The following is a 22,982-nucleotide window of genomic DNA, read 5'->3' on the forward strand; positions in this document are numbered from 1 at the left end:
AAACATAACATCATAGTAGTATCTATAATAAAGTGCAAGTGCTTCTTTTGGTAATCTACCAAACAGTGCAAATATATATATATATATATTTAGAATTGTGTGCATTTTATAGAGTGGCTGTTTACAGTAAAAGAGTATTATTGTTTACAAAAAAAAGGACTTGCACTTTATGATGAAACATTAAGGTTAATCTGAAATAAAATAGCATTACTAGTAAATGATTTCCATTTCAAATTAGAAAAGTATGGTAAAGCCACGTGATGAACTAAGTTGAGTTATTGAACCAGTTGTCTAAAGGTCCAAATGAAGGCAATCAATTGGGAACTAGGATGGTACAGCTTAATACAGGATATTGATAATAATCCTCAAAAATTCTTAAGGTTTCACTCGTTTAGAAAAGGCACTTGCCCAAATAATTGAGAAACCTTTGATCATGTATATGATTTAAAAAGGAGTTGTTTGTGCACTTGCATGTAATTGAAATAATATCTTTTATCTATTGTTTTGAAATTGTGCAAAACGTAACAATGGGATTTTTTAGATTTTTTACTTTTGTATCGGCTTTTATGCTAAACAAGTAGTATTTTAGAACTGTTGCTGTACTAAAGTTCCATGAATTTGCAAGTGCTAAAATGCTGCCAGATTAGTAAATGACTGGATTGGGTTTTAGATGTCCTTTCACAATGTTTACTACCTTGCCTATGTACTAAAATAAGTGTGGAATGGCGACGCAAACATCGTGATCAAGGGAGCTTGACTCCCGAAACGCGTTGATGTAACTTAATAAAAATAAGGCTGAAACCTATGATACCTGCGTGAGAGTGCCCGATGATTTCTTTACGTAATTGGAGCAGATATCCTATCTTGAATATATATATATATATGTATATATATTTGCATTGTTGGTGCGATATTCGATACGTCCCGTGACAGTACACGTGGCCGCACAGGCGAATGCGGCATTGTCACAGATACCACGGACGTTTAATTTTTTTTATTTTGCACACATAACTGTTATGTTGGGTATACGTTGTTCACTCCTCACTGTAGTTGCTCTTGACAGTGTACTGCTTTGTCAATTACTTTAAACACAAGTACTTGCACACTCTTGCAAATTGATACGTGCAAACATTTATGTGTAGCCACACTCAGACCACCACATGCTCGTATAATCATATAAACACTCACAAATTAACATACATCTAACCGCTCATTGTCTCTCAGATGCACACACATCCACCCCATAACATTCAGAACCCCATACAACAAGAAATGCATACGCACACCAAACATGTTTGCAAGTAAAACTGCAAAAATAAACTAGCATATATTGTCATATACAATGAATTGCGCATACATTATATAAAAATGAACACCAACCCAGTCAACACACACAATTAAAAACACTCGCATAATTAAACAAGCAAAACATACAGAAATGTTGTGTAGAATCACCCAACCACATTGTTACCTATATAGAATGTCACGTGCACAACACATGCAGACACATATATGTGAAACTACACAAGCACACACAATAGCATTAACACACACACACAGATTGCCCTACATCCATGTGTTATAGAATATTCACTATGGTTCATAAATTTGTATTCCGGCACATCCTCAATTTTTGCAAATTGTAGTAGTTAATGCTTCTGTGGACTGGGCCATTCTACAAACTGAAGAGCCAAGAACTGTAAATCATGGTAATTGATTTACACGTAACGTGAATTGAAGACCTTTGGTCTTTAAAGTCAACATTTTGTTTCAGTGACCACATGTGAAATGACTTGTAATGCTGCATGCTATTCTGGTCAGTAATTTTAACGTATAGATTGGTTTGCTAGGAGCCGTTATAACAACTGAACCATACATCAGTGAAATTTATATTTGGACCATTTCCTTTAACATTCTGACCATTCTGATGTGTGTGCAACTGCAATACATACTACTACAAGATTAAGGGGCCTTTGCACCAGTGATTTACTTGTTTGGATACATCCTGAGCTAAACCTTCTTGTTATTAATTGCAAATGCTATCATCTGTGCGTTCTTTGTAGTCCCTATATTTATGACAAGTAGCTTTTGTCCACGGATACCCCTTTGGAGTTTGTGATTTAGGTACAGTGACATGTTCTATTCATCAAGAATCTGGCTACAAAAGTTTTTGAGATCCATAGAGTAAGTGTGTTTTGGTGGCATCCTTCAAAACAATATCAAAATATGTGGATGAGCTCCTCATCTGCTGATTTGACATTCTGTCAGTGCCCATACATTTTGACTTCATTATTTACTGGGGAAAAAACTTTTTAGGGCCAACCTTAAACTGTTCAAGGCCAAAGAGTGGAAACGATTGTTACTAGACTTGACACTTCAGGGAAAGATACATTGCAGGAAGGGTTTGCTTAGTTAAGTATTTTAATATTCAAATGCAACCCTAGCTTGACTGATGTATAGTAATGATCTTTTTTAGGTTATGAAGTGTTAAGATGTGGGGAGTGTCAATGATCGCAATAGGTCCAGCGCCTTTCTGTAACACCAGGGGTGAAACAGCTGGGTGTAGTGGAAGTACAACAAATATATGTGTTTTTTTGGAATGTGTCTGACTGTAAAATGCACTTTAGATAATGATTTTTTCCACATTAAAAATATTGTTCTAGCAAGAAACGGGGATAAAATGCCCCTGACAACTTCTAGATTTTTTATTTTTATTTTCCCCAGAGCATCTAGGAGTGCTGTAGGCCACCTTATTCCTGCCTTATTGATTGTAACATTCACTAATCTTAATCAGTGTATGAAGGAAATATATGGCGTACCTCTAATGTATGTACTGTATCTATTTTTCTACGCTAGATAACTAAGAAAATATATCGGCACTGAATGTTGTCAGTTTATTTCTTTTATAAATCTTTTTATTGTGCATTTTACAAATAAAACCAGAACATTAGTAGAATGTAATTAATCAGTAATCCGAGTCTTACTTTGGTTCATAAGAAGTCACATGTACAGAAACAGAGAATCCATATCAAGCTTAATTTTTGTCGAAAAGACTGCAGTCATACCATGTGCCACATTCTTACCATTATACCTTTACCTTGGCCTCCAGATCTGTAGATGTTTTTTAGTTTAGCCTCACACTCTATATATTTTCTCTGTAGCTGTTGGTCAATGGACCACCCCCCTGAGCTTCTTGTGCATTGTCAGGCCTCTTTTTTTCTTCCAAGTTTGAATAATGTCCATTTTAGCCAAAAACTTTCTTAGCCCTATTTGTGTGCTGGCACCCATGGACCCATTTTAGCCATCCAAGATACAGAGACAGGCCATTTTAGGGTTAGAAATCAAAGAGTGTCTGAGCAATCTGGATTAATATCCAATGTTGTGTAATTACCTGACATTTCCGTATGATGTGCATTAAAGTACCTTTTGTATGATTACAATAGACACAGCCAGTTTCTAGAAACTCTACCATTTGCAGTAACCTGGATCGGTGTAATTGAGTCCTGTGGAAAAAATGAAGATGTATTAGTTGAAGTTCTGTGGATGCAGCCGAAGTGCGGGAGGCCATCCGACCTTCTGTCTATTGTTTCTCTTCTTGCACCTCTACAACATTCCCCCATTTGGCCCGTAGAACAACAAAACATTGAGCATGGTGATGCTGAGTGAACTATATATTCTAGAAATCGCTTTTATCTCCAGTATCTCCATCATTATTTTAGCCCCTAGGGGGCATCATGCAACCACCTATGCTACCTTATCTTATAAAGTTCTACTGCATGGCAGATTTGCAGAGTGCAGATTAGTTTAACAGTTGCTCATACAACTCAATCTGATTAGATTCTCAAGCATCAACCAGCTTCGAAATCCCTGAGATCCCAGGCTTGGAAACCATCCAGAATCATGACTGGATTAGCGAAGACCCCCGCCAGAGAGGAGGCTTCCTTAATAAGGTTCTCTTCCAGCTGATCTGCATTACAGCATTGGGCCAGCATTGCAGTGGCAGCCTGATATTGTGGAAAAGTACATGGAAAATAAGTGACCTATAAAAAACATGAATGCATGCAGATTGGCTCTAGTAATTCCAACTCTAGTCTGATCCCAGGTCTTCCCTATCACCAAAAAGCCGAACCTTGAGTGGAACTAGGTGGGAAGCCTATACTATGACTGAATGTTGGATGTTCCCAGGCCGCTGTCATAATAATGCCTTGTGCATGTCAAAAGAGAAACTTGCAGCGTACCCCCATTCAGTAAAAAAAAAAAAGTTGCAGTATGAAATAATTGGGGCAGAAGAAGTAATGGGAAAGTTTGTAGTGTTTGTAGGAATCGGGGTGATGACATCATCTTAAAGAGCGGTCTGCACACCATGATAGTCAGTGGCAAGAAAGCCTATCCCTCCAGGCATATATAACTAATGGAGTTATGTTTATGTCCCTTCCTGTGTCTGCCTCTCGTATAATCCACATTCCTACGTTTTTAAAAAGGTTGACTGCTACTTCAGTACGGAGATGATTCAAAGAATTTGACGCCCCTTGTGTACCCCACAGTTTACCTGTAGTCCAGATTGCATTACTGTTGAGTTGCAGCATCTGAGTTACTGGTGAGAGAGAGAGAGAATGGAGTACTGGATATACAGCAAATGTTGTCTGCATTGAGAAAAACCCTGTCCTTGTGCTCATTTCTCTTGAACAAAGCCTTAAGCTATGCGTATCCACCTTGCCAAAGGTTTTATTTTTAATGCAAATTGGAGGGGGAGAGCGAATACCCCTGTTGTATGCCACATTCTGTTGTAAAGAGTGGGAATAGCACACCATTTACCCTAACCTGAGTGGAATATAGTGTCTCCACATATTGCCTAAAAAGAGGACCAAAGGCTAGCTTCTGTAGTATCAGGTGTAGTAAAGGCAAATAAACTGTGTTGAAGGCTTTTTCAAAGTTGACTGATATCAAGGCAGCACTTCCTGAGGTTTGTGGGCCCTCAGCCAGCCCAACGTGAAGGCGTCTGAGTCTGTGGCGGGTGCTGCGACACGGCATAAAGCCATTTTGATCACAGTGAATGAGACTACATACCGCCTTAGAAATCTAGTCGCTAGGAACTCTGCTACCACCTTCCTTTCACTGTTTGAAAGTGATATTGGTCGATATGAACTACATTAATTTGGGAGTGAGCCTGCTGTTAATATCCAGGAAATAATTTCTCCACACACGTGGTAGGAAAAGATCCTACAGTGAGGGCCTCATTGAACAATGTGAGAAAGTGCTACATCATAAGCGATGCATACTTTTTGAGGAATTCAGTTGTGCCAGGGGCCTTGCTTAAGGACAAGTTCTATATTCCCTGCAGCATTTTCCGGTTTTGTGATGGGGAGATCCGACTCAGTGTGTCGTAATCCGAGAAAGTGAGGAGGTGGATAACCTTAAGTAATGGGAGGTCTAACTCCATTTGCTGATAGCACATCTTACCTACAGGCATTTGTAGTACTTAGTGAAGGTCTTAGCAATCCTTACACTGCCTGTAATCAGTTACTTGAAACTTTATGTTTAGTATCTCTAGAATGTTCCTTGGCTGCGACGTAGGAGAAGACTCTACCGCCTGCTCTGTTTCTGTGGATGCGGGGGGTCTCTGCCAGTTCGAGGTCGGCGGAGTGGAGGTTCCTCTTGGGTACGTGGAAGGAGACTCTCTTGTTGAGGTATTAGGGTCCGATGTTGTGGAGGAATTTGTAGGCATGGGTGAGCAGTTTGAAGTTTAAGCTCTTCTCGACGGGGAGCCAGTGGAGGTCTCCTAGGTGTTGGGTCATGTGTTCGTGCAGTGGGGTCCTGAGGTCGAGTCTTGCTGCGGTGTTCTGGATGGTTCGGAGCTTTATAGGAGAGTTCTGTTAATTCCAGCATAGAGGGTGTTGCTGTAGTCCAGTCTGCTGGTTATGAGTGCGTGGGTGACGGTTTTCCTGCCTTCACGGGGGATCCATTTGAAGGTCTTGCAGAGGATGCGAAGGCACTTGAAACTGGTGGAGGCGACCGAGTTGATGTTGCGGGTCATGGTGAGTGTGGAGTCTAGGATGATGTAGAGGTTCCGTGCATGGTCAGTAGGGGTGAGTGGATTACCGATGGCGGAGGACCTCCAGTTTTCGTCCCAGGCAGAGGTGGAAGGTCCGAGGATGAGGACCTCTGTCTTCTGAGTTGAGCTTCAGGCAGCTATTTTTCACCAGACTGCGACGTTCTTCATTCCTTCCTGGAAGCAGTCTGGTGTCTTCGGGGTTTTTTGTGTGGGAGAGGATGACCTGGGTGTCGTCGGCGTATGACACCATGCTGAGCCCATGCTGTCTGACGATGGCAGAGAGGGCGGCCATGTAGATGTTGAAGAGTGTGGGGCTGAGCGATGATCCTTGGGGTACTTCGCTGTTGATCTCTGTGGGTTTGGAGAGGAAGGGAGGGAGTCTGATTCTCTGGATTTTGCCAGAGAGAAAGGATTGGATCCAGTTCAGTCCCCTCAACTGATCCGGCAGTCTGAATTGGGCACTGGGCCCTGATGATCTGATACATTGAAGGATAAAATATCACTTTACGATTACTATCATCTGTTTAAGAAACCCCTTGGGCCAGCATTTAGGACTGAAGGTCAATTGGTTTAAGAGGAGGACTGTCCCTCTATACCCAGAGGACAGATACAGAGACTGGATAGCTGAAAATGGGATCTGAGTAAGCACACTGAAAATAAGGTATCTAGGGATCCACCTTACACATGTAGAAGATGTAGCTTGAGCTGGTAATATCGCCCCTCTACTGGTGAGTGTCCATAGAGACATGCTAGTCTGGATTTCTTTTCCTCTACCAATCATGGGGTGGATTGCATTTGTGAAAATGAATACGCTTCCAAAATCCTGAACTTAGTCTAAAACAACCCTTTCATTCTCCTCAGTGGCTTCATGTCACTACTGAAACCCCAGGTCTTACTACAGGGCTGCACACTTACTTAATGTGAACAACTGGATTCACTCCACGCTTGTGTGATCCATAATGGGGATGGCACCCCAATGCAATTGCTGTATGGAGATTCACTGGAACTTCCATGGAACTCCCTTCCTGAACTCCCCAGCAGCAAAAGTAGCAGTAGAAACATAGAAGGCCTCTAACAAACATATTGGATGAAATGGAAGACTCGCTGACCAAACCCTTCTATGGACAGGTACCACTTTCCTGGACTGGAGTTGATTGCAATTGAGACCTTCAGGGGCTGGGACCAACTGGGGATTTCTGTACTGTGAGACAAAGCATCAGGAGGCATATTAAACTGCTTTGTAGAAATCAAGGCGGAATTTTGGGTTATTTCAAACTCCGTTTTCTAGATATTCCCTACTTAGGGATGCAATTAGGCCCTGAGTTCAGTCCCCTTGAGGCAAAACTGATTGTCTCCTCTTCTCACACTCAGGGAAGTCTCCTGACTATATTGTACCATGATCATAAACTCTCTAATATTTTCAGTACGCTTGGAGAAAACTGGGAGGCAGACACTAGCCACCTCAATGCTGAGAATTGTATGTTTGCCCTCATGGCCTTGCGGGAAGCGGCAAACATGAGAAAGCTTCATCTTATACAGTACAAGTACCCATGTAGAATCTACCTGACCCCCGGAAGATTGTGGCAGTTCCAGAGAGGTTCTGGCCCTGAAAGTTTTAGATGCTGGACCTCAGTAGGAAATTTTCTTCACATTGCCTGTGCTAGCCCAGTCCTTAGGGTCTTCTGGGTAGGTCTTTTCCATAAATTTCAAGCTATTTTAAAACCGAAAATTTATTTAGATCCAGAGATAGCCCAGTTAAATATCCTGGAGGGTTGGTTTCACAAACGCTGAGAAGACTCTCTTGATATTAGGACTAACTGGGAAGAGAGACGCCACACAGAACTGGGGGGAAACCAACACCCCCAAGTTGTTGTAGTGTGGAAACATAGCTTTGATAGGGGTTGCAGTCTCAAGATCCTGATATAAATCTATGGGCTGTCCACATAAACATAGTAAAATCTGTAGTGGCTGGGAAGTATACGATATAGCGGATCTCAAATAACAGTCTTCATTACGAAAGACAATACTTATGAGGTGGTCATAACACACACGCTCATATTTGATATGTATCCTTTTTGTTTGGCTAACGGGAATTAGGATCCTGCTGATATTAGTTAATAATGCTCTGAGAAGTGCCTAGTGATTCTTTATGGTTTTTCTCCTGTTTTTCAGATAAAGCTCTATAAAGAAAACTATTAAAAAAATTAAATAATATCCAGGCGCTTGGCGGAATGCAACACCTGCACTACATACCAACTGTCTGACCAAAAGATTATGCTCTTGTCACTGAAAGGTATTTACCAAATTGTTACTACCACCAAAATGTGAAGTAGCTCAAGAAAGTTAATATATTTTGTCAAAACCTGGTGATGCCGATGCTTGCGGCCACATGTTCCCCAGGAAAGACCAAAACCAACATTGACTGGCACACCTGTGCATAGATGTGAAAAATCACTGGAAACACTATCCCCTCACAACAGCAAGATCCTGTTGTAGTTTTCTAAGCAAAGCTCCTACACCTTGAGATCGTTCTTCACCCCCCCACCCCTCCCTTAGATAGTTTGGTAAAATGGGATCTGTGCTGTAATCTCTTGATTGGCCTTAATTCCCGCTGTTGTTGCTGTGAGCGTTAATGTCATCTGCTCCAAACTTTTTACCCACGCCCCCCATCTTTAACGTCCCCCCACACTGTTCTAGCCCGCTTAGCCATCTTGCCCTTTGCCCTCAACTCTTCCCCTACTCATCCCAGGAAGCTCATACGCCTCCCCCAGCTTCTTTCCACTACCTCCTATTGTATTGTATTGTATTTGCATTTATATATCGCTTATCCTATGTACAGCTTGAGTGCCTAGTGGTCCCCACCTGCATCCCATTTCCAAGTTTCTTCCTCCTGTTTTCATTTATTTATTACTTTATTTATCTCTAGGAATGAACTTCCCTGGTCGCCCAGTGGCTCCAACCTTCTGCCCCCAACGTCCATCTCTAGTGCTAGGCTACCTTCATGGTGGCCCAGTAATTGCCTGTCCACTTTTCAAACACCCTCGAGGTCCAGCAACATTTGACCCTCCACCCTCCTACCGTTAATCTCCATCCCTCACTAGTGCACTAGCCTCCTAGACCCCAGAGGGCCTTATACTGTTCTCAGCACAGGCTGCAACCACACCCGGAAGTAGCAGAGAGCAGGGGTACCTGAGAGTGTGTTCTTTCCCCTTGTATGAAAATCTGAGATCACCGCTTCCAACAATGGTTGTTTGAAGCAGGTCATGTGCCCAACACATCATCAGACAATGACGAGATGATCATGAGATCTCGTGGACTTTCCCAGCCTCACTGCGCCTGCATGTCTGCACAAAATCCGCCGAGGATGTATGTTGTGCCGGGTGGAGCATTTTCGCTGCTCTCCAAATAAGCTAGGCTAAACAAATTGGATTCTCAAAATGCTGTCTGTTCTGTGACAAACATCCTTATGCTCCTGGATACCATCTTCTTGTGCGTGGAGAGATTCAAGCCTTGGCCTCTGGGGGTGCAGGGCAGTGCTCAGCCATTAGACCACATGAGCTTCTCTTTACCCATGCAAAGTGAAGGCACTCGCTGTTGCTCACGCCACTAACTAGTCTTGGCCTGCCAATGAATGGTTCAAGTGTGTAAATTCGGCTTTATGTACACAGTCCCTGGAACTACCTTGTAGAGCTCTCTGTCACTAGTTGGAATAAATGGCATACTGCACCTAAAAGTGCTCCATCAATCCCCACTATGTTTTATTTGTTTACTAACCCTTCACAATTAGTCTATTGTGTTGCTGATCTCATAGCCCCCTACACTCTGCTCCGATGCAGCCTCACGTCTATACAGAGGTGATGAGTGGGGAATTATGTGTTTGGAAAGGGACACCTTTACTTACTTGAATATGTTCTTTCCTAGCCTACCATGACTTAGAAAGTATGCATTCTAAATGTTGTTAGCCATGATACTGGTAACAAATGTGGTGGGCTCATCTAAAATGTGCTTCATATGGGCTTTTTGGTTGACTCACATCCCCTATATGTACCTATAATGTGTATTGTTGATGGTGTGCATAACCTCTGGGGAAACAGCTACAGCAAACTAGCTCTGGCATTGAAGCGAACTATATGACATTGAATGGAACTATATTTGGGCACGGGTAAAGTTCTGTCATTCACAGTGAGGGTAGTCAGTGGCTCAATTTTGCTTACTCCTTGCCGCAAGCTTTATGCTGTGGTCGGCGAAAATAAAATGTGATTGAAAATTGAAATCTGATAGACAAATGAGTGAAGGGGGCTGACTGAGAGATAGATAACGAAATCCTCAAAATGGATCATTATATATAATATAATATATATATATATATATATATATATATATATATATATATATATATATATGAAAAAAGGAGAGAACTCTGGGTAGTTCTCAAGTTTAGGGGGAAAGCAGCTCCTGTTAAAGCACTCTCAACACCAGCGACACTTTGAATCTGCTCACCTCAAATGTCTGTTTTTCTATCAAAGTTTTTAAGCATAGGATTAGCACAGTGCTATCCACGCCGAGATAGAAGAAGACAGCCTTTTGCCATTTATACAGCTGAGTCTTTAAGCATAGGACTAGTACAGTGCTGTCCTTGCCGAGCTGTAAAATGACAAAAGGCATTTATCACTCCAGGCAAAATATTACAGCTTTGAATTGGTAAAATAACAACTCAAGCCAACCTGAAATGAGTAAAAGCAACCCCTGACAGTGTTTCGGTCTAATTAGAGCTCTTCAAAGAGGTATAGCTTTGTCCAGACACAAGGGAGCACCCAGTATTAAGTCAAAACAAAACCCTTTCAGGCATAGAGTGGCAAGGACAGCACTGCACTAGTCCTATGCTTAAAGACTTGGCTGTATAAATGGCAAGAGACTTTGTCATTTTCTATCTCGGCGTGGATAGCACTGTGCTAATCCTATGCTTAAAAACTTTGATAGAAAAACAGACATTTGAGGTGAGCAGATTCAAAGTGTCGCTGATGTTGAGAGTGCTCTAACAGGAGCTGCTTTCCACCTAAACTTGAGAACTATCCAGAGTTCTCTCCTTCTTTTTCGCATAATTTATGTGTCACTCTATGCCTGAAAGGGTTTTGGTTTGATGTATATATATATATATATATATATATTTGTTTGCTAAGAAGGATATGACAGTAGCAGGCAGCGTTTAAGATAAGTTTTATATAGCGCAAACTTGACCCGAATCGGGTATCAGAGCGCTTTACATAGCACCAGTTGCATTACATGAGGATACATTCTTTTTTGTTAGGCACGGGGAGATTAAGTGATTTGTCCAGAATCACAGGATGGTCAACGTCATTGCATAGACTCAAAGCCAGTTCCCCAGATTCAAGGTCAACCGCCCTAGCCGTTAGGCCAACTCCTCTCCCCAAAACACAGTGGGTGGTTCATCACATATTTAGAGTTCATGCTTCAGGTGGAGGTAGCGGGGGAAGGTCAGACCAATAACTACGTCCATTCAGTAATTCAGACCCTTTCACTAGGATTCTCTATCATAGTACATCTTAAGGTGTCTCCTACGTTACACAAAATACAGCGACACGTTTCTGCCATTACACTTTCAGGCCTCTTCAGCAATGGAAGACAAGTACTTTACCGCTAAATGAAGGGTTTCCACTGCTGACCAGACCCCCCGAGCTAAGCTCAGGCGATGTGTTTAGATAGGCTTTGGTCTATCTCTGCTTGGGCAGCAGTGGTAAAGGAGTTGTGATGTTTGAGGTCTGCGGAAGGCTTTGGCCTGGGCCAGTAATGTGATCGAAGGCCTCTGTTGTAGTTGGTCTCTGTCAAATATTGACCAAAGTGCAATTGTTTTTGATTTAAGTGGTTTTAGAAGAAACATGCGAAAATAACTTGGTCGCGGATAGATCTTTTGGGTTATAGAACAAGATACCTTGTCACGCCTTCAAGGGCTGTCCGAGGCCATTATCACTAAGGTTTGTGGTACGAGTAGATGGGTTAAGGAAGCACCTTTGACTACATCAGGTAATGGGCCTGGTGCGTCAAAGCTTCCATTAGACTTCTAAATGCCCACAATGGTGCTTTCTGTGGAATTAGACTGCAGTCCTATTTTCTGTATGAAATCATTACCTCCCTGTAGCAATAGTTTGAAAGCTTCGAGCTAATCTACACTCACAAGCTGTGCATCATTCCATCATCTAGTAAGTGTGTCCGGAAAATCATGGCGAAAAATTAGACTTTATGCTTTTGGGGCATCGTTCATAGAAAGAATCCTAACATCAGCCGTAATCCCACATTGTGTGACTGCCAATTTAAGATTCTCTTTCAAGAAAACCTATTTCCATTATTCTCATCAGTTGCTAACAAGGTCTGTATTCTGGCTCGTAATGCGTCTGGGCTAAGAGCCAATGGCTCACCTGCCAACATGTTAGAATCAAAAGCCCTACTGGGGTTTTGGGCGAGGAACAAGGGGTACTTTAAATAAATCGGGTTTGGAACAAGACTAGTCATCACAGTCTGTTTTAATGAAGAATTCCATGTAACTTTTTTTTTAGGACCGAAGTTTCCCACTCTGGTGGTCTCCGTCTCCCAACAGTCCTTTTAAAAATACATGTTGAGGACTCAAGGAGAGTGAACCACCTCAACTAAAAATATATTTATACGCCACATTTGGAAGCTGTGGCCCTATCGAATGACGAGATAGTTGCTTGCCAGACTATGTGTCCCACCCCACACATCACATTAAAGGGGCAGTCGCATTCCCTGCAACAAGTGCTCTTCCTCTTAAAAGCACAAGTCACACCGGAAGTCCCACAAAAAAATCAATTAAGGGGGGGGAATGGACAACTTGTAACTACGTTATCACGGTTTCACATTTAGAACCCTCATATACGCATTAGTTGGACCGGTGGTGGTATATCTTGATTCTCCATCATTAAAATATGCGTTATTGGATTATCATTGGGTTCAGTTGTGTTGTATGTAAGCTTCAAGCCTGAGGCAACCACTTGAGAGCGCAGTAGTGTCCAGTGATTGATGGTGAGTCTCACTTATGCATGAAGTGGTCAAAATGATAAATTAAAAAACGTTCTCACATCCATAGAAAGAATTTTAATTAGGGTGAGGATGGGAGAGGTTATTAAAAATTTCTGTTGGGTATATAGTCGGAGCGTGTAACTGGATCCACTATACCCTATGTTTAGTTAGGTCGACATGTTTCTGCCCCACTGTGCCCAGCCGGGTCTATGGGGCATTCATCAGGACAAGAAAAGTTGTACTCACACGATTTGTGCAGCTACAAAAGTGTACTGTCTTGTTGCCACTATATTTTCAAATGAGGTTATGTTGCACCTGCAGTTTCGGAAACATAAATACAATGTGTACATACTCATACAACACACACGGAGATTCTGAGCTTCAATTAAGCATTGTAATTATAGGCTATCTTGCGCCTGTCGTTTAACTGGGACGTGAAGAATGTGAAGATGATTACAGTTAGCTATACGGCATGTGACTTCCAACAACGTGGTCAGTGTCTACTTAATCATACTGGTGAGAAATGATTAATCTAGAAAGATAGCACAGAGCGAAGTAACGGTCAATGCCAAAAAATTGTACGACATTCTGGTCAGCCGTTAGGCGCATAAAGCTAGTGAGGTCGAAGCTAGATTTTACCGGTAAGGATCAAAAAATTGATAATGACTTCTTTGGCTTTTAAAGTATACTTCATCGGGGATTAACCGGAAATTATTCCAGAGCTGTGATGAATGAGAGCAAACTATTATTAGACAAGATCTGATGTTGAATTATCGGACTCCTAAGTCCCAACGCGTGTATCTTACCCGCTATTGGCGTTGCGCCTCCTTATGCTGGCTCTGCCCCCGGAAGTCGAAATTACTTCCTACTTGTGTTTTTACCTACAATTTGGGTCATAGAGATAGTAGAGGGACTTGTGCACGTTAGGTGTTTACGGTCATAGACATTGACATAGGCCCACGAATTGTATATCAAGCTGTTCGTGATTATGTATCATATCCCCGGGACAAAGTTTATTGGAAGCAGGGATCTATATCAACCAGCCTTATTTCTACTCAATTATTATTCATTTTTTGAAATCATGTATGCTGTTAGTAATTCGGTCCTATGTACCAATTCTCAGTGACTCTTTTTCTTTTTATGGACTTTTATTGGTACTCTCACTCGTTGGTCTAGAAAATTTGTTAGATCTCTAAGTCTTAAAGGAACATTGGTTGTTGATCGTCACTCATGCTGTCAATGTGTAAGGTTTTGCCCTTTTCTAAAAATGAATCTAAGACTATATAGGGCTGGGGTTAGATTATTCACATTACTGTACCTTTGTAAGTTGCGAGTAATGCTTACAGTTTCATTTTTCGTAATCTGTCGGGAACCGCTAGGTAGAGCTATTTGGCTCATTTAAATTATTCACAGCGCTACTTCTTGATGGGTTGTGAAGTCAGTTTCTTTTTCTCTCCGGTGTAGCTGAAAAATCTATTTAGCAAATTGATGCCATGGTACCTCATCGTTCAATCCTTCTATATTAGTTTTAAGGCGGTCCACCCATCTTTGCTCCTTTTCAAACAGGATTTTTTCAGCATTTCTGTTTTTATCGGTAAGCATTTCAATGATTGTCCATCTGAGGTCCTCTGCTTTGTGTTGATTATCCAGGAACGACTACTCATTTTAGTAGTATTTTTCTTTGATTTGAAGTTGCTCTTATGTTCTCCAATTCTTATCTTGATTTTTCTACATGTCATGCCGATGTATTTCTTTCTCTCTTGTGGTTGGGTGTGTATTAACATGTCTTTGATGTACATAAAAGGTGTTCATCTGCCCACGCTGCGGACGGTCGAGCCAGGAGACTTGGGCTCGAAGCCCTTATCCCCAACTTCAGATCCTGGAAACTCACTCCTTTCCCATGACTGATATTGAGCACTGATTCAGAAAAGGGGGTGGTGATGAACAGAGTGTCTGAATTAAGCAGACCACTCTTACCCAGTCCAAAGATAAGGGCTTGATCCATCACTGTTTTTTAGCTCACTGCACCATCCCAGCTCAGAACTTGGCTATATGCAAATCAGTCTGACCCTGGCCCAGTGCATCATGGGAACAGGGCAGACCAAACTACCAAGCCAATTCTTATACTGGGAAGGACACAAGCTACCGGGGACCGGTTTCTGGCATTTCAGCCGTCTTCGGCCCGGCTTGCTTGAATCCTGATGGTGCAATGAGCTAGGGACTCACATCTGAGTATACCCTTCCCCGGGAGCTTGTTTCCTTCCCAGTGTAAGAATTGGCTTTTGTAGTTTGGCTTGCCCTGTTTCCATCATGCACTGGGACAGGAACAGACTAATTTGCATACAGCCAGGTTCTGAAACTGGGATGGTGCAGTGAGCTAAAAAACAGTGTTGGATCTAGCCCGGATCTCTTGACTGGGTGAGAGCTTTCTGCTTAATTCAGAGACTCTGTCCCTCACCACCCCTTGTGATATTTAGCACTTGCACATGATTGCAATGTCACCCACCTGTGAACAAAGCGCAAGCTGAAACGCGGAGGGTTAAGTTTGCAGCAAAATAAAATAAATACCTGTGCAACTTCAAACCGGGCTTGGCACTTCTTTGTTGTATTTGTATGACGTAGTCCTCCATCGCCGTTGATCGCTGGAGCTGCCCTTTAAGGAGATCCCCTTTAAGGAGATTTTATTGTTGCCGTCCTTCGGATCAAGGGGGCATGACTCGCTTTGCTCATTGCCAGGCCAACGGAGTTCCAAAGAAATTCTGGCGGGAGTGATGAAAGGGAGATAAGAGGGGCTACACCACTCTTGGACAATTTGAAATGCCAGGTATTTCCTTATAACTACGCTGCATTTGGGACATTGTGCACTACTGACATCGTATTCACTTTGTTTGCCAAGAAGGATATGACAGTAGGAGGCCGCGTTTCAGACTATTTGGGTCTAAAGAAATTATATTTACTGCCTATGCTGGTCAAAAAGTCACACTTGCTGCATCTTGGAACTCCTAGTTCCCTGGAAAGTCACATGACTGATAGTGAAAACTTGCACATGATTGTAATGTCACCCAGCCCTAAACAAGGCGCAAGCTGAAATGCGTAGGGTTAGGTTTGCAGCAAAATAAAATAAATACCTGTGCAACTTCAAACTGGGCTTGGCACTTCTTTGATAAATATTATATCTTATTTTAGACTAAATTATTTGACTCTTGATTATTATTTTGCTCTGTTAGTTTGGCGCATGCTTGCATCGGTAACAAAATGCCTCCTTGCATACTCATGTATGTTTGGTCTAAACTGGGAGCATAGACTATTTCTGAAACTTCATTGAACTGTATACAAATATTATAAAGCCATACTTTGGGAATGCCATCTAATACAAGTAGAAATGAGTGGAAAAGAGAAATAATAGCCAATTTTGCCTTTGAACAGGGGTATGTTTTGGTGGGCCTGCTTTTCAAGTAGGTTTAGCAGATTTGGATTTAGTTCTGAAAGCATTGTACAACCATCCCCCGAAATTGGGTGTGACTACTGTCTTTGCTTTATTTGTATTTTTACGTGGATGCCATGGTGTTTTTATAAGCAGGTGGTGACTAGCTTTCTCAGTTATTCACATCTCTAATCATAGCCCATACATTAATTCCATAGTATAAGACTCACCCTTCTATCAAAAGGTATATATAATCAATAACAAAAATCGTAGTGAAACAGTAAAGTTTTGTTAAAATGTTTTTTCTTCAATATGGTATACACCCTTTACCCCAGTTTGGATTCATAGTCTCCCAACACCCTACCTTCCTGCATATTAATATGCCACAAGTTTATACTCTGAGTATGTGTGATATGGTCTTCAGTTTCTCTACCACCCTTGAAACTACTTTTAACTTGGTTTCTGTTGTAGCTTTTTATATCACAGTGTCCTATTCATTGCATTCCTACTTTACCGTATCGTTAGTCTCCCCAACCCTCCTCTGGATCCTCTCTCTCCCTGTTCCAACCGTTTAACATCCATCATCCCATTTCACCTGCCTAAAGTCAAATAAACGTACAAATACTTACCGTAAAAAGCTACCCAGCTAATTTGCCTTAAAATGTAATTCATTACAAACCTTGACTCTTGTCATAGAAAACACAAATATATATTTTTTTCACCAGTCCATGTGTGGAAATAATAATTTGAGTTTTAAAAAGTATGTTGCCTAGTAATTCGTTTAATGCATTATTTATAACGTTCTAGGTACCACAAATAATGTAAGTATTCGTTTTGCAGCGTGACTCTTTCTGGATTCACTATGCTGTGCATTATTCCCCGGTCTAGTGGTTGGGTCCTTCATCGTAGTCTTTTCTTTTTTTTTCGTAGCCCAGGTGGGCGTCGATGTCCCACCTTTTGGTGTCTTTCCTGGGACGTCTGCACGCTTCCTGCGAAAGCTCCCACCCTTGGGCCCCATCTCAGATTCTTTTTTCCGCCGTTGCGTCTGGATCGTCACCGAGAGGTTCCAGAGTTTTTGAAGAAAAGAAGACTGAAATCTACCGAAAAAGTTTGGAGAATGCATCCAGAAACAAGACCACTGAGCCGGGACGACGAAGAAGGAGGAGAACATCGAAGACTTCGACGTCTAACAGAGAATGCGCTCACAGGGGACCCCTGAGCGCAGGAATGGACAAGACCCTGTTCAAATTCTGCCGCAATTACCACCCCAAATATGCACAGAAGGACCAGCACCCGGTTTGCAACCTCTGTCTGTCGACCACAAGAGCAAGGATTGCAACGCCTGCTCGGTCTTCACCCTGAAGACCTTCCGGTTGAGAGAGAGACGGAGGAGACCAAACTACAGAATGCAAGGCAAAGGTCAACCTCCGTCGAGACTTGGACCACTCCAGTGAGGAAGAGGACAACATCGCCGAAGAAGCAGATGACTTCACGGTCGTAGAGACCGATAAGAAATCATCAAAAGAGGTAGGAGAGACGTCGACCCCTAAAGCCCCGACAGACTCTCGTAAGCCTGAGTCGGACTCTCGAAAAACAGGTTCACCATCCCGTCGAACTCGGCGATGACGATCGTCGAGGACGAAGAGGAGTTTGACGCTGAAGAGCTGCCGAACATTCCAGAGCCTCAAGAACACCAAGAGTAAGAGGGTCTATACTATGACGATGAAGGCAAGGAAGACCAGCACACAAGTTTGGGCTTGGCATCCTCAGTGGTGCAGAACCTGGAATGGCAGGACCTCGGCGCCAAAAGCCCGGAAGAGGCCGTGGAGACGTATCCTTCGAGGCCTTCGCCGCCAGATGACATGGGTATCTACAACATGGTCATCAGGAACGCAGCAACAGCTTATGGAGTGAAACTGGAGGAAGAAAAATCAAAAGCCTGACTCCTCTTAGAGACCCTGCTCCCCACTCCTACCAGGCGACAATTCCTCCCCATGCTACCAAGTGTCCTGGACCAGGGGAGGGAGGCATTCAAAGAACCAGAAAGCTGCAGGTCTGTCATACAGAGGACAGGGATGAAATACAAACACTCCTCTAAGGATCCTCCGTACATCCAGGGAGAAAAAGGGCCAACGTCCCCACAAACCCCGGCCCACCACCAGACAAAGCGAGTAAGAGGATAGACCTCACTGGAAGGAAAATAGAGAGGAATGCAGCAGTACACTGGCGCATTGCCAACTCTAATGCCTACTCAACAGACATACGTACCAGCATTGGGACGAGGTCAGACAACTGCTCAAACACCTCCCTGAGCAATACCAACAGAGGGCAACACACCTGGTGAAGGAAGGCAAGAATATAGCTAACTCATGCCTGAAGTCAGCCCTGGATGCGGCAGACACGTCCAGCAGGCTCATGATGATCAGCGTCACAGAGAGAAGGCATGCCTGGCTGAGGATCTCAGGCTTCAAGCCAGAAGTACAGAATAACATCCTGAACACCCCCTTCAATGGAGAAGCCCTTTTCGGAGCACCAGTGGATGAGAAACTCACCCAACTCAAAAAGGAAAATGAAACTGCAAGGTCCATGGGGGCCTTGAAATTCAGAGGAATGAGAAGAGACACACCTACACGGAGCGGAGGCCAAACGGAAGCAGGGGAAATCATCCGGGAACGTCACATCAGACCTTCCAGCAGGGCTACCAGGGCGACATTCAAGCACAGAAGGGCCAGCAAAAACAAACCTGGCAATGCCAGCCTCGGGCCAGTCCTTTTGCGGGAGGGTGAATGGACGAGGGCAAACAAGAAGAGGGGGCCAGCAACCTACCTCAAAGTGACTCCGCACCACCAAGTGTGCCCACCCACACAACACCTCTACGGGAGGGGCACAACAAAGTCCGAAAAAAAGGGTTACACGGACTAAAAATCAACAAACATGTAACACCAGTAGGAGGCAGACTAAAACACTTCTTCCAAGAATAGAAGAAAATGACAACCGACAAATGGATACTAAACATCATACAGTTCGGATACTGCATAGAACTGGAAAAGAAACCGCCAAACGGAAAACCAAAAAAGAAAAGCGCGCTCAGCAAAATACCTAGCGCTATTCATAGAGGAAGCACAAGAACTCCTCCACAAAGAAGCCATAGAAACAGTACCATTCAAAGAAAGAAACAAAGGAGTAAACTCTTAACTACTTCCTCGTACCAAAGGTGGACAAAACCCATCCTCGACCTACGGTTCCTAAACCAATACATAAGAACACAAAAATTCAAGATGACATCTCTACAAGAAGTCATTCCTCAGATAAGGGACCAAGACTTTATGTCCACCATAGACCTAAAAGATGCCTACCTGCACATTCCCATGAACAGGCATGACAAACATCTACTAAGATTTACCATAAACAAAGAACACTACCAGTTCACAGCCCTAACCTTCGGACTAAAGTCCACACCAAGGGTGTTCACCAAATGTCTTGCAGCCGTGGCAGCGTACCCGCAGGGAAGGGATTTATGTATACCCTTACCTTGACGACTGGCTAATAAAAGCAAGTTCACACAGGAAATGCAAGGAAAACGCACAGCGGGTCACAGAAACACTGACAGACCTGTGATTCTCCATACACTGGGGAAATCCTCAATGGAACCAGAGCAAGTGAAAATCTTCCTGGGTGCACAGATCAACACCATACAGCTCAAGGTGTTCCCCAGCGACAAGAGAACACAGGCCCTGCTGAAGGAGACACGCCACTACCAGAAGGGGCGTGCTCTGACAGTGAGGACGGCGAGCAAGATCATGGGGATGATGGCGTCCTGCATTCCCAATATACAGCTTCACATGAGACCATTCCAGAAATGGCTGCAACAACAATCGTCACAAGCTATAGGAAGTTGGGAAGATCTAGTGGTTGTAATGCACGCAGTGCAGAAAGAGATTAAGTGGTGAAACAAGGAGAACATAACGAAGGGGAAGCCTTTAACACCACAAAACCCAACAGTGACCATCACCACAGATGCATCCCAGAAGGGATGGGGAGCACACATGAACCAACTCGGTGTGCGGGACCTGTGGACTCCAACAGATACGATCAAGCACGTGTTCCTCGACCTAAAAGCCTTCTAGAAAGAAACAACTGTTAGGGCAAAGAGTGTTGATACAGACAGACATCACCACAACGATGTTCTACATCAACAAACAGGGAGGAACACAATCAGTCCCACTATCCAACCTAGCGCAGGACATCTGGAGATGGGCCATCCCACTCAAAATAGACATCCGAGTTATACACCTACCAGGGAAGGACAACGTGGAGGCAGACTGGCTCAGCAGACAGACATCGGCATCCCACGAGTGGGAGCTCAATGCACAAGAAACACAAAGGCTATTTAAGAAGTGGGGGACTCCAACAATAGACCTATTTACCACACACCAGAATGCAAAATGCTGATACTTCGCATGCAGGCAACCAGGGGAACAATCCCAGGGGAATGGCCTATGGATAAGCTGGTCGAAAACATTTGCCTACGCTTTTACCCCGATACCACTGATACCCAGGGTACTCAGCAAATGCAGAACCAGCAACATAACGCTGATTCTGGTGGCACCACAGTGGGCCAGGCAGTCATGGTTCTCACAAATAGTGGAGATGGCGCAGGGACCACCTCACAAATTCGGGAAAAGAAAGGACTTACTCTTCATGCAAAATGGAGAGGTACTCCACCCAGAGCCAGAGAGCCTCTGCCTAGCGGCATGGCTCCTGAAGCCATAGTTTGCACACCTGAAACTGCAGCAGAGCACACTGCGGGTGCTACAAGAGGCAAGGAGACTTACCACACGGAGGTGCTATGTGGAAAAATGGAAAAGATCCACACAATGGTGTATCAAGAAAAAACTGCACAAGAAGATGACAAGGGAATCAACGGTGCTAAAATATTTAACTCACCTGCTAAAATCAAACCTAAGTTCCACCTCGCTGAGAGTACACTTAGTAGCGATAGCAGCCTACACAAGAGGAGAGAAAGGAAAGAGCTTCTTTATATCACAAGTAGTAAAAAGGTTCTTGGAAGGGGCTAAAACGATGGCACCACCCAAAAGGATGCCGCCACCGGCATGGAACCTTAATTTAGTCCTAACAGAGCTTATGAAGGCACCCTTTGAGCCCATCCATAAGACCTGAGTGATGCTGTGGTGGTGCTGAGTGATGCTGTGGTGGTGCTGAGTGATGCTGTGGTGGTGCTGAGTGATGCTGTGGTGGTGCTGAGTGATGCTGTGGTGGTGCTGAGTGGTGCTGTGGTGGTGCTGAGTGGTGCTGTGGTGGTGCTGAGTGATGCTGTGGTGGTGTCGAGTGATGCTGTGGTGGTGCTGAGTGATAATGTGGTGGTGCTGAGTGATGCTGTGGTGGTGCTGAGTGGTGCTGTGGTAGTGCTGAGTGATGCTGTGGCAGTGCTGAGTGATGCTGTGGTAGTGCTGAGTGATGCTGTGGTAGTGCTGAGTGATGCTGTGGTAGTGCTGAGTGATGCTGTGGTAGTGCTGAGTGATGCTGTGGTAGTGCTGAGTGATGCTGTGGTGGTGCCGAGTGTTGCTGTGGTGGTGCTGAGTGATGCTGTGGTGGTGCTGAGTGATGCTGTGGTGGTGCTGAGGTAGTGCTGAGTGGTGCTGTGGTGGTGCTGAGTGTTGCTGTGGTGGTGCTGAGTGATGCTGTGGTGGTGCTGAGTGGTGCTGTGGTGGTGCTGGGTGGTGCTTTGGTAGTGCTGAGTGATGCTGTGGTGGTGCTGAGTGTTGCTGTGGCGGTGCTGAGTGATGCTGTGGCGGTGCTGAGTGATGCTGTGGCGGTGCTGAGTGATGCTGTGGCGGTGCTGAGTGATGCTGTGGCGGTGCTGAGTGATGCTGTGGCGGTGCTGAGTGATGCTGTGGCGGTGCTGAGTGATGCTGTGGCGGTGCTGAGTGATGCTGTGGCGGTGCTGAGTGATGCTGTGGCGGTGCTGAGTGGTGCTGTGGCGGTGCTGAGTGATAATATGGTTACGCTGAGTGATAATATGGTGACGCTGAGGGATGCTGTGGTGGCGCTGAGAGGTGCTGTGGTGGCGCTGAGAGCTGCTGTGGTAGTGCAGAGTGAAGCTGCAACCATTAGCTTAATTTTCTATCAGTTATAAGCGACAGTGCCGTTTTTCAACAAAAAGCACGGCTAAGACTGATTTCCACATGGCTAGGTTTAAACTGGAATGGCGTGGGGAGAAAAAAAATGATGGATTTAGACCCAGATCTCTGAGAAAGGGGTGAATGATTGACATCGTTCAGCATTCTGTCCATCAATTGTTCTTTTTGCACCTATTCCTCTGCACGTCATTAGCAGGGGTAGCAAGCGCTATTTAAATGCAATTACAACACAATCCAATGAGTGTTCTGAGACACCTTTGTATATCCTTTCATTATCCACACACTAGTGAAG

At 43.8% G+C, this 22,982-nt stretch overlaps 1 protein-coding gene across 4 annotated transcripts in view; it reads left to right on the top strand.

Moving 5' to 3' along the window:
• PHF3 (PHD finger protein 3) overlaps positions 1-22,982 on the top strand; it is a 577,271-nt gene that overhangs the window by 71,180 nt on the left and 483,109 nt on the right. The window contains exon 2 of one of the 4 annotated variants that reach the window (XM_086926460.1): positions 8,225-8,345. The exons of the other annotated variants lie outside the window; for them this stretch is intronic. Within the exon in view, the coding sequence (XP_086782586.1) occupies positions 8,327-8,345 (19 nt within the window). The 5' untranslated portion in view covers positions 8,225-8,326. The remainder of the gene's footprint in view (positions 1-8,224; positions 8,346-22,982) is intronic. 4 annotated transcript variants of the gene reach the window in all.

Source organism: Lissotriton vulgaris, chromosome 6 (genome assembly GCF_964263255.1).
Source record: "Lissotriton vulgaris chromosome 6, aLisVul1.2, whole genome shotgun sequence".
Lineage (NCBI taxonomy): Eukaryota > Metazoa > Chordata > Amphibia > Caudata > Salamandridae > Lissotriton > Lissotriton vulgaris.